This window comes from Coloeus monedula, assembly GCF_965178545.1.
Source record: "Coloeus monedula genome assembly, chromosome: 6".
NCBI classification, from domain to species: Eukaryota; Metazoa; Chordata; class Aves; order Passeriformes; family Corvidae; genus Coloeus; species Coloeus monedula.
In genome coordinates, this window is record NC_138786.1 from 41,215,354 (window position 1) to 41,232,064 (window position 16,711).

Genomic DNA, 16,711 nt, shown 5'->3' on the forward strand with positions numbered 1-16,711 from the left:
CTTGCAGTAGCTGCAGAGGTAGCAGCAGGCAGGATCTCCAGCCCTGGACAGGGATACTACTACTACCTCTGCTCTGCTTTTCAGCAATAGTCTGGTCCAGGACCATTGCCAATATACAAACATCTCCTCCAAAGCAAACCCCAGAAAGAAAACACGCAGCAGTCTGGTTAACAAATATTGACTCTTCTCCATAAAAACAGTTTGAAAACAGGCCCCGGAGTTTAATATAAAAATGTTCCTTTCACCTGTAGCCATGTGTTACAAGGAGAGCAGAGACATGCCCCTTCTCTGTGCCAGCATTCTCCCCTTGTGTCCCGCTGGGGAACACAATTCTTGACCGAGCCACAAGGTACATAAATCTGTTCTTTGATACACAGCTCTGCCGTGTATCAAAGACAGAGCCCCTAGCAAGGCACAGAGGGCAGAAAAGAAGGCTGCATTCTAGCCTCACACCACTGCATCCTGGACTAAGTGGAGGTTTCTCTGGCCATTGTTTCTACAAGACCCATGAGGCAGGATCTTCTCTCAGGGCAGCCTAGCAGCTCATCTCCTTTCTCCCATGAGAGCCAGGGAGGCAGGAGGAGGTTGGGAGAAGGATGACACAGTTGTGTCTACTCTTGGCAGAACTCCACACCATGAGTTCAGACATGCTCTGTGTCCATCAGCAAAATCCAGAACTGGTCTTGCACTGTTTGAATCCCTCACTGACACAGCTGCTGGCTTGGCAGCTCCATGTCTGCTGTTAAGAGCTATCCCACACGTGTGCAGGTTCTGTGGCTGGCCAGACAAAGGCACGTTTTTCAGTGTCCTTCCCCAGAGGGGAGACGCTTCATCTTCTCACATCGAGTGAGCTCCCATCTTCCCTCCCCATGAAGTTTCAAAATCCAGCTGTGGAACTGCAATTCAATAACACAACATTGACGAATATCTCTAGAAGGGCATGGTCCACCCACAGTAAGGTCCTCCAGCCTTAGTCACTCCCCTCTGCTCGCCAGAGACCCTCTCTACCTCCTCTATCTTGCCACCACAAGGGAGGCATGGAGCGCTGCCTCCCTGTCTCACCTTTTCCAGGCTGGGTCTGTGTCCCACGCTGATCAGTGTCATGCCCAGCTGAACGCACAGACGGTACAGCTCATGCTCCACCTCTTCTGTCAAGGCGCTGGTGGCTTCATCTAGCACTGAAAGAAAAGTCATAAGCCCCACAAATCCTCTCCCAACCAGACATCTCCTGTAGGCAAGAGCAGCAACTCCCAAGAACATTTCACATATTAACTGGAGTTCACCAAGAGCATCTGCAGAAGGCAAATGAGAAATGTAAGGACTCTGGTATTCCTCTGGCACAGCTGGTGTCAGTCAACTAGGAAAGCTGTCCTTCCCCTCAAGTGCTTGAATCCATCCAAACCACACCATTCACCTCATTCCTCTCCCTCAACAGCTGCCAGCCACTGCCTCATCCCCATCATGGCGAAAGCCAAGACATGACCTTCTCCAGGCAGACCACGTGCCAGAGTGCCAGGCTGAACAGCAGCCAGTGCACTCTTCCAGTACAGATCCTACATAGAGCATGTAGGATGGCCTGTGGCACCTTCCTGCCCATTAGGGGTAAACACTACAGACCTGGAGCAAATAAATTCAAATAATCTCTACAGCTTTTAGTTTGCAATCCACAGGTTCCTTCTGCCCAGACAGCACTGAGCCGTGCTACAGGCTTCAGGGAAAAGAGAGGTACTTACATGTACTAACTTGCTACCGACACGGGCTCTGTTTACGCACATCCAACCTGGCCCTCATGACAAGTTCTCAGCCCAAGCCCCCAGCAGAGACTAAGGAATTGGCCCCATTAGCTAATCACAGATGCTTCTGTGGCCTCTCAGGACTGCTTCTCCCACTGCTTCTTGTCTTCTTTTGCCACATCAGGGCCAAACTTTTCATACTGCCTCACAACCCTACAGATGTTCACGAGCTTCAGATATGACAGCTGCTGCCACACTCCTCAACACATGCACTTCTTTACACAGCAACTAGAGAGCAAGATGACAAAGTTCTTCTTCTGGTGCCACTGGATGTGGACCACATTAATCACTAGTCCCCTAAGAAGAAAATGTCTTAGATAAAGCCTCTTGATGTACCACCCTCCACCGAGATAATGAAATGTTTTCACATTTCACAAATGAATCCTCTATGTGCTATGCTGATAAAATAATGGCCAAGACAAAGCATGTTCCTAGCACAAAAGGGATTTCACTGTCTCTGTACCAGCTTCTCTATGTATCAAAAGCCTTGCCTTTTTTTCCCCCCCTCTTTTCTTTGGTAGTCAGTCACTCACCTGCATATTTTGGCTGGAGGTAGAAGAGTCGTGCAAATGAGAGCCTCTGCATTTCCCCCGGGGACAGGATGTCATACCTGCAGCAGGGTCGAGATTCAACACCTCCCTCAAGAAACAGAGCTCGTTTGCTGAAAATCTTATGGCTTCTGATATCAGAGACCAGCAAATAAGTGTCCCTGTGTGTCCCTTGTGCCCCCCTCCATGCTGGGACTGGCTCTGCACCCCTGTACACAGTCAGCTGCCTGCAGAACACCACAGCTGGTGATTGTTGGCATAGATGCTTGGGGCATGAAGGCTTTGCTCCTGTATAGTGTCTACATCTCACAGGACACAGATTGACACAGATACATCCAGCAGCAATGTGCATCTGCTTAGAAGTGTTCCCCACTCAGAAATCACCCAAATTCACACCGACAGTGAGATCCCTTACCAGTTCCAGTCCACCTGCTCATCCAGTCCTCCAGCCCTTGCCAGCAAATCAGTCTACAGAGAACACAGCAGATTTTTGAACACAGTCCCCAACCCTGTCAGCCTATGGCCCTGAGCATAACTACCTCCTTCTTGCCAGTCTCCATTTCCCCACTTTTATCTCTCCTCCTCTTTCTGTCCCATAGACAGTTGTGTCCCAGGTACAGACAACGTCCCCACATAAGTTCAGCACACAGTCACGCTGCGCTGCCACAAAAAATCATCCCTTCTTCCCTCATTGGTGGTACCAGGAAAGAAGGCAGCAGTGCTACCAGTGACTCACCAGCCCAGCCAGCTCCAGGAATTGCACAATCCTCTCATCATCTGCAGACCCTAGGGAGAAAGCCATACAGCAGAAGCAGAAGCAATGTGTGCTGAGGCCACTGCTGCATGGAGGAGTTGGTGGGACAGGAGGGAAGAACTGGAGTATCTCCTGAGGTGCAATGTAGGTGACCTGACCACTTAGTTATACCAGACCCTGGGCTTTGGCACAAATAGCCCCAAAACCTGACCTTCCTTAAAAATGTTAATCATGCCTGTGAGCATCGTGCCAGGAGGTAGCTGGGCTCCACAGATACACCTGAGATTTGCCTCAGTCCACGGCCACAGCCAGAACACAAGGATCCAGGCTCCAACTGCCAAGGCCCTGCCCAACAGTTGCTCTCTTAGAGCTGAGACTACACACTACAAGAGGTGGAGCCATGGGAATGGGGTTCAGGTAACAGCTGGCAAAAGGACCCTATGTGGGAAGAGAAAAACCTCAGGGTGAGTCAGCTGTGGAGCAGAACATACGCTTGAGCTGGTACAGTCAGCATCTATGGAAGTTGAGTAGAAGGGCTGTGCATCTGCCATGGACCTCTCTGAAGCTGCTGGAGAGCCACAACAGTGGATGATGGCTGTAGTTACTCTCAGCAAGACTGTGACTCCCAAGCATTTGAAAGCAGCAGGTAACACTGCTGAACATCTCCAAGCTACAGCAGACCACATGTGGTCTGGCTTTGAAAGAGGGTAGGGGAGAAAAAAGGATCCACATACTCTGACCACGACAGTGTGTGAAGCCCTTGGGGCATCATTTTGAACAAGTGGAACGGTAAAAGATGGAGGTGGATTAAAAATGAGATGAAGGCAAACATGGCTTGCTGAAAGTCAGGCTGTACCAAACAAATCACATGTATCCCAACAGCAACATACATCATGTCTAGCACAGCAGGAAGAGCACGGCCAGCTTGTCCTCATTGTACTAAGAGAGCAACTTCTTGTCAAGTCCCTCACAAAAGGGAGGGGACACGGAGTTGACCTTAGCACACACTAATCTTCTAGGGAACACCAGAGCAACAAAAGCAAAATGGATGAGTGTTCCTGATGGGACATGGCAGGGGAGAAGCTGCACTGGGTACAGGACAGTGAGCCAATACCACAGCATTGGTTAATTGCTCTAATGGATTTTCACAAACCTGAAAGTGGATAGATCTCCTTCAGGGGATAGATCACCTGTTTAAGAGAGCAAAAGAAACCATGTCAGAGGAAGCTGGACACTGACCATCAGAGACGCAAAAGCACGAACTCAGGCACAAGGGAAGGAGCAGCCACAGGCATTCTCCCTCTTGCAGGTCTGTCTGCACCCCACGGGTTTGCAGGGCATGACCACAGCTGGGAGCAGAACTGAGGTCAGAGCAGAGCCAGACCCTGGGCTCACCTGCTCACGCAGGCTTCCATCCGTGAAGAAGGGCCGCTGTGGTAGGAACACCACTCCCCGGGGGCCAAAGCAGGTCAGCATCCTGATGCTCCCTGCACAGAGACACTCATCACACCTGCAGTACCATGCAGCAACTACCCATTGCCCTGTGTAGTCCTGTCCCATGAAGCAGCCAACAAGTCCCCACAAAGTGTGTTTGCAACACAGAGCAAAGCAATGAGAGCCAAAGACTGTGACAGAGGTGGGTGGCTCAAATCAGTGGATCAGTGACACGTTCACCATCACATGGTGGCACTGGCCTCACAAACTGCCACACTGCCACCTTCCAAACTTGGGGTAGCCTTGAGTGAGAAAGAGAAGGCTGAGGCAAGTAGCAGTCCTTACCCTGTGTGCTCTCCCAGAGTCCTCCAAGGACCCTCAGGAGAGATGTCTTCCCTGTACCAGTGTTTCCCACAATCATCACACTGTTTCCTTGTGAGATCCTGAGGCTCAAGTCCTTGATCAGCAGCTTGCCAGATGAGGGTACTGAGAGTGTCACTCGCTCCAGAAGGAAAGCTGTGTCACTTGGCGCTGGGTCCTCCCCAGAATGGCTGCTGGGCCACCACCAAGACAAAGAACGAGAAATCCAGGGGTAAGCAACCATGCTGAGATTGGCAAAGATCAGGCACCTTAGACCTCCTGTGCCACTGTGACAGCAGCCTTGCCCCACACATCCTGGGAATGACAATTCACAGTGAGCACTGCCTGCTCCAACCAAATGCATGCAACAGACTGTGACACCAAGGGCCACCTCCATCCCATGGCAACCCCACACTCTGGCATGTAAGCTGCAAGCCAGCTAGTTGCTGAGAGGCGACTCACCTGTCCAAATCCCAACTGGTTCTGGCTTCTGAGTAATTGCCATTTTTTTTTCTGCCAAGGCTCAGCAAGGTCTCCTGCAGTTCACCAATCCTAGACACACAGGAGGTTGCATGAATGCCAGGACAATTCCAGCAGCCTCCTCACAATATCCACACTTGCCCATGCTTGCACAAGGGCAACTGTTTCTTTTTTTTTTAGCACAGACCTGGGCAGAGTCTTGTCCTGCACTTCCCTTTCCTCCAGAGATGTGCCCACAGATAAGCTCACCTGTGTGTGTAGCCAGCAACATCAGTCACAGTGCTGGAGAGATCTATGAGCTGGCTGAAGCAGCCAATGAGGTAGATGGAAACAAAGGCATTCTGGGGAGAAATCACATGCCAGAGTACAGGTCAATGCTGAGCTGGGATCCTGACCCTTATTCCACGACTCCAAGGAGGCAGCCAAGGAGCCCACACAGGCCACATCAGCTGTCTCAGCAAGATGAATGAGGGGTGGTGAAATCACCCAGGGTGGTGGGAGTGAAGATGATCACATTTGAAAGAAGCAGGGCTTCCCTGCTCAGTACAGCAGTTTTTGCCAGGTGGACACATGTCCTGTCACCCAGGGTTGGTGTTTGCAGAGTGCCTGCTGGCCTGCCTAGGGCCCAGCATGCTAGCCCAAGTCACACGGGTCCGTGCCACCAACGCTCTCTCAGCTCCGTATAGGGCTCAGAGCAGGGTGTCTCAGCCTGCAGTGCCCACTTCGCTATTTTTAGCTCTGCATTCTCCATCACAAGGCAGTTTTGAGTATCTGGTAACGAGTCAGGTCAGGAATGTGAATGCAAGCCAGCTCAGCCTCACTGGTGGCCAGGCTCACCATGAGCAGTAGCCCAGGGCATAACCCAGACCCACAGCACTGGGCAGACCCCATCCCCACCTGCACTGCTGAAAACCACAGACTTCCCGACCTCCCAGGTTTTTTTAGACACAGAGGTCTGAGGTAGGAAACACTTATGTAGATGCGTCCTTGACAGTTCTCACCCCCAAGTTAATCATATACCAGCTGGCTACAAGCTCCCATTTCCATGACATGGTAGGTAGGGACAGTCTAACCTGAAGATCACGTGCTGCAGGTTATCTAGCCCCAGGACCACCAGCCCCACATGAAACCTCCATCCTCAGTGCCTGCTCACCCTCCACAATGGGGTCACAGAGATCACTCTCAGCTCACCTTGCTGACAAGGGCACTGAGCTCTGTTGGACTCAGGTCGCCGTAGACCCCAGAAAAGATGGGAATGGCAATGACCACGTAGCTCAGGATGCTGCCCAGATAATCAAAGGTGTTGATCCCAACTGGGCACAAGCACATTGAAAGAAGTCAGTGAGTTAAAGTAGAAACCTCTGTCCCAGCCAGGCCCAAGTGCTGACCCTGAACCCAGATAGAGGAAGAGCCATGCTCTTGCCTCAGCCCTTTATGATGAACCAGAGCACACCAGAGCACAAAACCCCATTTTGCAGGATAGCACAAGCACCAGAGTGAAAATCCATTTGCCAAGCAAAAAGCACTTTAGGGCAGGCCCCTGGGCAGAGAAACATCATCCAGACACACAGCTCAGGGACTGCTATGGGGCTAAAGCTGCTTTGCCTGCTTGTTGCTACGCTTCAGTCAGGGGCCTGACTGACTCACAGTAAACAGGAGGGGAGGGCAAAAAGGAAGCTCTGGGGTGAGCTGGTTTGCCATGAAGTGTGTCTCAGGAGCACACAACAGGCAGAAAGACTTAAAATCCCAAATTCCCAGAGATGCTTCTCTTCAGGGTTCTCCCTCCCATACACTGCTCAGAAGCTCACTATGCTGCTGAGATCAGGAAGAGCTGTCTTTATAGGGGTCATTTAAAGCCAAAACCTGGACTCAGCAAAAAAGGAAGAAGGGATATTTTCAGGGGACAACTATGCTTAAGGGACAGGCTCTATAGGAAAGAAGTTTCCACATCTCCTAACCACATATACAGTCCCCAAATCTCAAGCCCTTCCCCCTTTTCTTGGCCTTTGAAACTTGACCCACGAAAAGCCAGATTCTGGGTCCTCCACAACTTTACCTCTTTATAAGGCTTTTACACAACAGGATTCCCATTTAGCACTGCAGGAGGCACCCTCTGTTCACCATTGGGGCTTTCATGCACCAGTAAGATGCAGAAGAAAACACAGCACCCACCCAACTGCTCTACCAGTAGAGTTCCCCAGCCTGTGGGCCACCACAATGGAGTTACCACACACCCCACTTCACCCCCCAAACTGCCCACTCACTGTATAGCCACAGCTCCTTGCCTATCAGCTCCCTCTGGGTCTTCAGCAGGCTCTGCAGCCTCCGGTCTGTGCGCATGTGCTCCACTCGCCCAGCCCTGTAAAAATAACATTGCAACATGCCACAGACATCCCAGGACCATGGGCTTTAAAACTGAAGCTTGGAACAGGCCTGACACCTTTGCCTCCAACTAACAAGCTCTTTATTGACCAGGAACTGAACAGCCAGGACTGCGTTCCTGAAGAGTATCATCAAGGAACTCTGGCTGAAGCAAGGCGTCCTGCAAATCTCTCCCAGAGCCCAAGGCTGCTGCTGTTGCAGCAGGAGGAAGTGAAGCCAGCCCAGACACTGTCAGCGAGGCTCCAGCCTGAAGCAATACATACACCAGGTCAAACACAGTTCCCAAACACAGCCTGGTTGGAAAAGAGGGATGGCACTGCTACACAGCTGGAGCCAGAACGGAGAGGGCAGAGGAGAGCCCAGGGGGTGATAATCAGCCCACATGGCCTGCATGGCCAGCAGCCTCAGTCCACCTCTTCCCATTCCCCAATCCACAGGAATGGGACAAAGGCAAGTCCTGAGCAGTGCAACCCCCGGTGTGGGTACCTCAGCCCCACAACTCCCCCTTTCCCAGGGCCATCTCCATCAGGCCACCCACCACACAAGTTAGTGGTGATGCTGCAGTGGCCAGGCTGAGTCAGGAGCAAGGAGACATCTCTCAACCACCACCTTTAAGCGAGCGTGGCAGCTCCTTCTGCTGCTTTGCAAGGCCTGGGCTGCCCTCAGGTGGCAAAAGGCAGAGAGAGCTCCACATCGCACTTTAGACTCCCACCCACCATGGCAGCTATTGCCCCTGACATCCAACACAGGCTTGTGCCTACTACAAAAACCACACTCCCACCATGGTCTATGTAACTAGTCGCTAGGGCCCAAGAAGATAAGGCCAGAAGCAGCACAAAAACATCCAAATTCAGATTTTTGAAGTCTCATTTCTAAAGATTCTCAGTTCATCGAAAAATACATTTTCTTTCTCAAAAATGCATCTGGTTAGAATTCAGTTTGGCATTACTGCCTTACAATACAGCTCAGGTAACTACTGAGCTGCAATCTTTACTGTCCATGTATTAGGAAAGGACAAAGCCTTGGATACAAGGAGTTAAAGATGAGAAAGGAACTGGAGACCAGAGCTATTATTCTGTTGCAGATGAGGAGAAATTGCTGTATTTCCTCTTTTCCTCGCATTCACTTCACTTTTAAAGCAAGTTTGCCAAAGGCTTAGTAACAAAAGAAGTAAAAAGGTGGCAGTGCTCTGCTTCTGTTTTTTTCTTTACCAAAACAATGGTTGGACAGTCTTAAGAGGACAAGATGACAAGCTAGAGAAGTCGAGCAATCAAAACCATCCACTCACCACATGCTCTTCCTCTTGCAGGATTCTAGAAATGCAACCTTTTAAAAAATTCCTTTATTTTTAATTACGATGCATACCATGAAAAGGCCTGATTGTGTGCCACTCAGTTAAGTTATAGTTTCACATAAAGTGAAGCTTTTCTACTAAAACACTGTACTGAACCAAGACATTCTGTTTTCTGGTATAATAATCCACTTTCCATTTTCTACTTAGTAATAGAAAAAAAAAATTCAAGATTGTGAGGGAAAGTACTGCATCTTAAATAAGGGCATGTAATTAGAGTATCTTTTCCATTACAAAAAATTATCACCAACCAGTAAGAATCAATCAGTCCACAAGAAAAAAACCTCAGACTTGCCAGTGCAAACCAAGATTGATTTCAGTTACTTAAAGCAGTTTCATGCCTGTCAACGTAAGTTGTTATGATATCAGTGATTTTGACTCAAACCACTGTGGGGACAGCACCACAATACTTGAAATGCCCACACATTACAGCATGAAGGAGCCAAATACAGATCACAGGCAGGGAAGACCAGAGAGAGGACAGGTGCTACAACTCCTGGAAGAAGTGCAATTTGACAACATGCAGGGCAAAGGCAGACTCATGAGAAGTGAGAAGCAACAACAACCTCCTGCCACTCCAACACAAGCTACAGCAAATTCATGGCTCTTTTCCTGGGTTCTCAATATTTCTGTGAACCAAGTAGCAGCTCAACAGGCTTCAGGGCATCACTAAAATGGGGAGGTGCTGCCGGGCTCCTGATAGTGTGCTCAGCTCTGGGGTGAATGGCACTGAGCAAATTCAGAGGACCAGTATAGCATTTGGAGTGTCAGGGCACAGACTGACCAAGAGGTGCAAGCAGAGGTAAGGTGGCCAGGTAGCAGCTAGCACACCCACAGAAGACAAGCAGGCTAGCAGCAGCAGGATGTGGCCAGAAAGAGCATGCAACAAGTCCTCAGAGGAACCAGATGCAATAAGACTTTGAGCAATCCTCCAGGCAAGGACCTGGCAAAACATCAGTAATGGTCTCTAAGCCAGCACCAAATCTGTATCTGCATCTGAGGATGTTAGAAGGGAGGCAAAGGAGAAACAGTTGTCTCCAGTTGCTGTGGATTATTTCCGCAGATGATGCACAGAATGCAAAGAACAGAGTGTCAGGGCTGTATGATGCTGCAGTGGAATGGAAGGGACAGAAAGCTCTGACTGCAGACACAGAACTTGGGCTCCCTTGGGATACATGAACACCACAAGGATGCTCTGAACTGGGACAATCCTTTTGAGGATACAAAGAAATTAAGACTACTAACCTGTAGAAAGCAGCTGGTTCTGCATTGACACGAATCTGCATGTGCTTGAACCTGTACAACCAAAAAAACATTGTAATTGTGCATAAATGTTCAGTGAATTATGCAGCCAAACCCATTCCTAGAGGAAACTTGTCTTGCATGTTAGAGCAGTGATGTGACACATCTCTTGACAGAAATACTCAACAGGCTTGAAAGGCACCACAAACTAAGGCTTAACACAAGGTGCCATCATTCAGGGCCAGCACAGTGGTGTATTTGTTTGGTATCCTGCTCTCTGCACACATCATCTTAGCCCTTGGGCTTACTGCCTGCTGGTAGTCCAGCATCTCCACCATATAAAATCACTATAGCCAACTGCCTTGGGCTGGGTTCCCTGTGCCACAACAGCTGATGCTGCTGTCCTTGGATGCCCTGAGCCCCAGAAAAAGCTAGAAAGCCCCTGCTACACACACAGCCAACCCTGCAAGCAAGGGGGAGGAGGTGAGTTACAGAGCATATGGAAAGACTAGGCTGTTTGAGGAACCCAGTGAAGGCAGGGGTGAAGCAGACACCTGATTTCTGTCAGTAGATACAGTTTACTGAACGTGCATCTGCACCCAAGGAAGCTCCATGTGCAGTTTTCTTCAACACACCCCTAGCAGAAGCACCAACAAGGAGCAGGCAAACAGCCTGGAGACTGAGCTGCGAGACTGAACCAAAGGACATTGCCTGCCATGACACAAGGCTGTGAATGGTTGGCAGGGGCTCAGTACACTGACTTTGAGGCACTGTTGCACAGGTAGCCTTCTCTGAGTGTGGGGAAAGTCACAGACAAGAGAAATAGCTATATACACAGCACTGAATGGGGACAAAAAAGAAGCTTTCACAGGAGCTGCCAAGGGGCAGTGAAAACACAGCTCTGCTGGGACTCACCTGAAATCCCCCTCCAGTTTTTCCTGCTGCACAAGTTTAGACACAATTGGGCTCATCAAAACTTTGTTAACCATTGTCCCAATGACGAAATACCCAAAGATGCTCACTGGGCCTAGCCAGCCTGTGCTACACAGGAGAAAGAGAAGTCAGCTAATAATCCAAGCAAAACGACACTCCCATACCATTAAGCTCAAGCAGTCAGAATCCTGAGCTGTCACCTCTCTTGGCTTTCACAGAAGTTTGCAGGCCAAATTTGCACATCCCAGCATCCCCAAGGCAGAATTCTCTTCAGAGAGTAGAGACCACTCACCCATGTGTACAATTATCTGTCTGGGGAGTTGTAACATGGGTGGCAGGCGCCAAAAAAAGAACACCAGGACACAGCAGGACCAGGATACATCCTTACCTGTGAAAGCACTGGTATGTGTAGTAGGCCAGTGTGAAGGGTGAGATGACAAGCTTGCTGGCCATGGAGCTGAGCTGCCTGCAGAACCTCTCCACATCCTGGCTGATGCGCTGGTCCCTGCTCAACACAAAGAGCCATTGACACTGTTAGAGCCCAGAAGCAAGAGCCAGTATTAAATCCCTAACAGGGCACAAACCAGGCTGTTTCATTGCATGAACGTAGGAGAGGGTGCAGGTGAACAACCCTGCCTGAGAAGGACCTGCAGCTCCCCCACAGGAGACCATTTTCATGGCCCAGCAGGACCCACCCATGGGCCTTCCTGGCACCACGCAAGAACAGCTCTTGCCATTGCTTTCACCCTGTTCATTGTATTTATCCCTTGTTCGACTTTCAACAACATTATTTAACAGTTGTGCTGAAGGTCTCTGCATCATTGTCCTTAACTCCTCTCCTGGAACAACCCCCATAGTATGAAAAAGTACTGACTGTCCCCCTAACCTTTAGTACTGGGCTGAGATGTCATCAGACCCACCAGGACACACTAGGGCATAGGACAGGCCTTCACCAGCTGTTGGATATTTGCAAACACTTCCATCAAAGCTACCCTTCAACAGTAGCTGGTCCCTTGGCTCTGAATGGAGTGCCTCTGGTCCCTTTGCTGCAAGGAAGGAAGTGCTTCCACCCACCCCAGCCCCCAGGAGCAGGAAGCAGCACACCAAGCTTTCTCACCTCACTGGCAGCAGGCACATAGGTGACAAACCCTCAAATCCCATCTATCACACTGCTGAGATGGAGTTGCACTTGGGGTAACTAGGAAGAACTTCAGTATATTTACTCCCTCAGCACTTCATCTGTCCAGAACACATGGATGAGGGCTTCAGGCTGCTGTGCTAAGCTCTGGTGGAAAGGCCATAACTGAATGTTGGAGTCAGAATGAAGAGCAAGGATGGACTCCTGGTTAGTCTCAGTGCAGATACAACCACAAGGACATTCATTTCTCAACACTTTAGCAGTTCAGGAACAGCAATGGATTTAATTCTGGGGCAGCTCTCACCCTGACTGACCTTACAGTCATCATTTTTCCTTTTCCTCGGGCTGTAATTATTCCCATAAAACTGTAACTTAAATTGTGCTATAGTCTCATAGGAGGATATTGCTTTTTACAAGCTATTAAGCAACATGAAATGAAAACACATGAAACACATGGAAGCATCAACTCAAATGCCCTGCTAGGTGCTGCAAGTGTTTGTACACCACCCAGAACCCACTCTTCCTTCCTTCAAAGTGGATGATTCCATGCATTTAACACTCAGTTTGGTTTGCACTGCATAAATGGGAGGTCTCTTTGTTGCTCTAGTTTGTTCTTTAAGTACCTGGTACAGGGAAAAAAACTCTAGTCAAGGAATTGCAAGATTAAGAGAATTTTTGCAATGGCACAAAAAACACACTAAACAGCAAGACTGAATGTTGGAGCAGAAGCAAGGTGTAATGAGAAATACTCCACAGTAATCCCACACATTTGGTCTGCAAAGGTCAGGAGAGCTGTCTCTTTTGCTGCAGAGCAGACTGACCCAGTTGTCTCCTACATTTCACTGCACGTGAACAGGTTCCCTAGTTAAAAATAAACCTGAGCAGAATAATCATGTGCTGAGGGACCTCTGTCCTCAGCTTCCTCTCCCACACCCAAAGAAAAGGACAGGCATGCAGGAGCTTCTGGCTTCAATGTGCTGCACTGCCTGGGAAGTGCTGCATGCCCTGGGGACAGACATGGCTTTTTAACCCCTCCTTGCAACTCCAAACCACTGCAAAGCACTCTCAGAAATGAACATCTAATGATAATGGGAGTAAACCCAACAGCAACCTGGAAGTGCATCAGCTTGATGATGATCACCAACTGCCAAATGTGTAGAGCTGTTTGACCCAAGCTGAGCCCTCTCTCCTTGCTTGCTGCCCCCCCTTAGATACCCATCATGTCTTTTTGCAGCAGCCACACAAACCACCCTGCTCTGCAATGAAGAAGCAAGGACAGGCAGCCAGGAGCAACAAGCAGAAAAGTGCAGAGGCTGCTTCAGTTCCTTGAAGTTACTACTATTAGCAAGAGCTAAGGGGTCCCTGCAAGACAGCAATTTTGCCCCAGGACCCTGGGTATGGTCTCCTCTGGTGCCATCAACATGGGAAATGGCACCAGTGCAGTGACTAGACCAGAGGTGCCCACTCCAGCAGAGGAGAGCTTGGCCTCTCAAAACAACTGTATAACACCACATAATTTGGAAAATGTTACCTCTTGATTTCTAGTTTTTCAGCTAGTATTTAATCATAACTTTAAATTCTGGAGAGGGAATAAAGGCTTCTACACTGGGATTAGCTCAGTTGGTTAAAGCATGGTGCTAGTAACACCATGGGTTCAATCCCTGCGTGGGCCATTCACTTAAAGAGTTGGACTCAATGATCCATGTGGGTCCACTCCAACTAAAAATACTTTGTGATTCTGTGACCTCTCACATGATGTCTGACATAGGATCTTTAGCTCTTCACAGTACACAACTGTGACAGCAGTGCCCTGTGCGCAAGGACAGGCTGCAAGGCCAAGGTCCACACACAGCTGTGAGGAAAGGCATTTGACCTTTGCTGCACATCCCAGGTAGATCAACAGCTCTGCAGTAAGCAGGACAGTGCACAAAGCAAACTGGAGAGGGACCTCTCAGGGGTGGGGGGACTGGGATCTGCAAGGAGAGACTGAATCCTCCTCCTCTTATATTTCAAGTCACCCCTGACACTTCCTTCCTAGGAACAGGAAAGGGAAATGTGGCCCTCGTACAGTGCAAAACAAAGCCCTTCCTGGATGTGTCTCTTATGGGTTATTAAACCACTAATAAACCAACTGAACTGTGCTCAGTTGCCGATTCTGGTATTTGAAGTTCCAACAGAACAGGGACTATCCTAATGCACTGGCTGCATGAAGGCAAGGAGAAGCACTGCTGACTCCAGCCAGACCCTTTGCAACATCACATAGTGTTAAGGGTTGAGTTTGCAGACATGTTTTATAGCAGCACTGGATCCCTGCTCCGATGGGCATCCATTTTCCTCGCAACTGAAACATCCTGCCCCTAAAACCACCACGACTGCCAGTCACAGGAGTTCCCAGCAACAGGTATCACCTCCCACCAGGGCAGAAAAGGATGCCTAGATTTGTGCCTAGATGGTAAAAGCTTCTAGGGCTCAAGCCCCTACCCAGAGACACAGAGAAGTCTGAAAAGGTGCGCAGCAGCCCTGGAGAAGCCAAGCAAGATACTGAAAGAAGCCGCCGGCAGCCTACGGGTTATCGATGTCTTCACGCAGCACGTGCAGGCTGTAGTAGACCTGGCCTTGGAAGTAGCAGCTGTGGAGGTATTCAGTGAGGGATTTCCTCCAGTTGATGTACATCATGTTGCAGATAAACTGGTCGAAACTTTTTAGCTGGAACGAGGGCAAAGAGATGGATGGGAAGAGATTTTTCAAAATTAAATAAAAACGAGCAATTTGTACTAGTGATCCACTTGACACCTAATGGGGCATGAGCAGGATCATGCCAGGAGCCGTGGGCAGCTTTCCCTTCCTCTCCCAAGACACGTGAGCTTCTGGTCTTACCGTGGAGTTCACAATGATCAGAGTCACGGCAATGGCAGTCAATGTTTTGAATCCGGAGAAGTCCTTGTTCCCTAGGACCTCATAGTACTGGCTGGGGATGACGCCGACCTGGTAAATAACCAGCTGCTCTGGAGGAGAAAGGCAAGCAGGGGAAGGAACTGAAGGACAGCGGTGACAAGGCAAAGTGGGGGACCACAGGGAGCAGGCGTGGGGTGCAGCCCCCCATCCCCACCACCCAGGCTCACCCAGCAAAGCGACACCGAGCAGCGTCAGGAACATGAGGGCGCTCGGGGAGGGCCACCCAGGAAAGAGCACGGCCAGGAGCCGCAGGAACCGCCGCAGGAACAGCCCGTCCAGCCGGGAGCCAGCCCTGCAACAGAGGGAGACGCGGGGACCGGCAGTGAGCTCGGGGGTCCCACCCCCACCTCCCCTCCGGCACGCCCCGGTCCAGCCCGGTCCGTGCTCACCGCCCACCGGCCCCGGCGGCCCCAGCGCTGCCGCTGCCCCCCGCCATCGGCACCCGCCGGGCCGGACCGGCCGGGCCAACCCGCCCCCGCGGCCGCTTGACATGAATATTCATCACCTCTCCTCGCCCGGCATCAGGCCCGCTCGCCCGCTCGCCCGCACGGGGGCGGCCGCCGCTGCCGCGCTCTTCCGCGTAGGGCGTCACCATAGAGATGCCGCCCGCCAGCACCGCCTCTGCCGCGCGAGGCCGAGAGCGAGCGCCCCCTGGCGAGACGCCGCGCTGCTGACAGCGGGCACAACGCCCCCTGGCGGCGCCGGACGGGTGCGGGTGGTCAGCGCCCGCCCCGCGCCGCCCGCGCGGTCCCCACACGGCGGGGCCGGGCGGGTGATCCCGGCGGGCCGTCCCGGTGCGGGGGATGCGTCCTTCAGCTCCTCCCCGCCCGCCCGCTCACAGAGACGGACCGTGGTGCCGGGCAGGGTTCAGGGCCGAGCCACAGGCCGCAGGGCCGGAGAACCCGGGCACTAATGCCTCTTCTGAGGAAGGAGCTGGACAAGCACGAAATGATCCCTCTGCACATCCCAGTGGCTGAGGGACAGTCGCCTGGGCAGCAGGTATTGCCCACCTGTCATAGGGGAGACAAGAAAGTACCAGTACTGATTCTGCACATTTGGGTTATTTTGGGGTGGGCGGTGAAGTTTCAGGTTGCTTCCAAAGGACGCACAACTTGCAGTGGCCATTGCAGGGGATTTCTCAAGCCGGGAATTTGGGATTAGGCAGCGATCCCCAGCGCGATGGTGAATGCCAGTGTGTGCTCCCCCCACCGCTGCAGGAGCGGGAACGGAGCAGTGAGAAACCCGAGGCAGAGGGAGGGACTTCAAGAAAGCAGCAGTGAGCTGTGTCAGTGAATGGATCCTCTCTGGCTTCTCAGTGACCCCAATTTTAATACAGAAACC

The 16,711-nt window shown here is 50.9% G+C and overlaps 1 protein-coding gene across 3 annotated transcripts; it reads right to left on the reverse strand.

The window, feature by feature from the left end:
* Positions 1 to 276: 276 nt before the first annotated feature.
* Positions 277 to 15,657, reverse strand: ABCD4 (ATP binding cassette subfamily D member 4). Of its 3 annotated transcripts, none has more exons than XM_082283216.1 (18): positions 15,538 to 15,657; positions 15,293 to 15,420; positions 14,982 to 15,121; positions 11,666 to 11,782; positions 11,260 to 11,385; positions 10,348 to 10,398; positions 7,634 to 7,728; positions 6,561 to 6,682; positions 5,619 to 5,710; positions 5,352 to 5,441; positions 4,875 to 5,080; positions 4,491 to 4,582; positions 4,249 to 4,285; positions 3,078 to 3,127; positions 2,757 to 2,809; positions 2,327 to 2,403; positions 1,063 to 1,178; positions 277 to 896 (listed from the first exon to the last, which is right to left on the reverse strand). In XM_082283216.1, the coding sequence occupies exons 1-18, from the start codon at positions 15,569 to 15,571 to the stop codon at positions 801 to 803; spliced, it is 1,722 nt and encodes a 573-aa protein (XP_082139342.1). In that variant the 5' UTR covers positions 15,572 to 15,657; the 3' UTR covers positions 277 to 800. The 3 variants fall into 3 exon arrangements, with proteins under 3 accessions (XP_082139342.1, XP_082139343.1, XP_082139344.1); XM_082283217.1 differs by having other exon boundaries at positions 15,293 to 15,415; positions 15,538 to 15,654; XM_082283218.1 differs by lacking the exons at positions 15,293 to 15,420; positions 15,538 to 15,657 and having other exon boundaries at positions 14,897 to 14,992.
* Between the last annotated feature and the right edge of the window lie 1,054 nt (positions 15,658 to 16,711).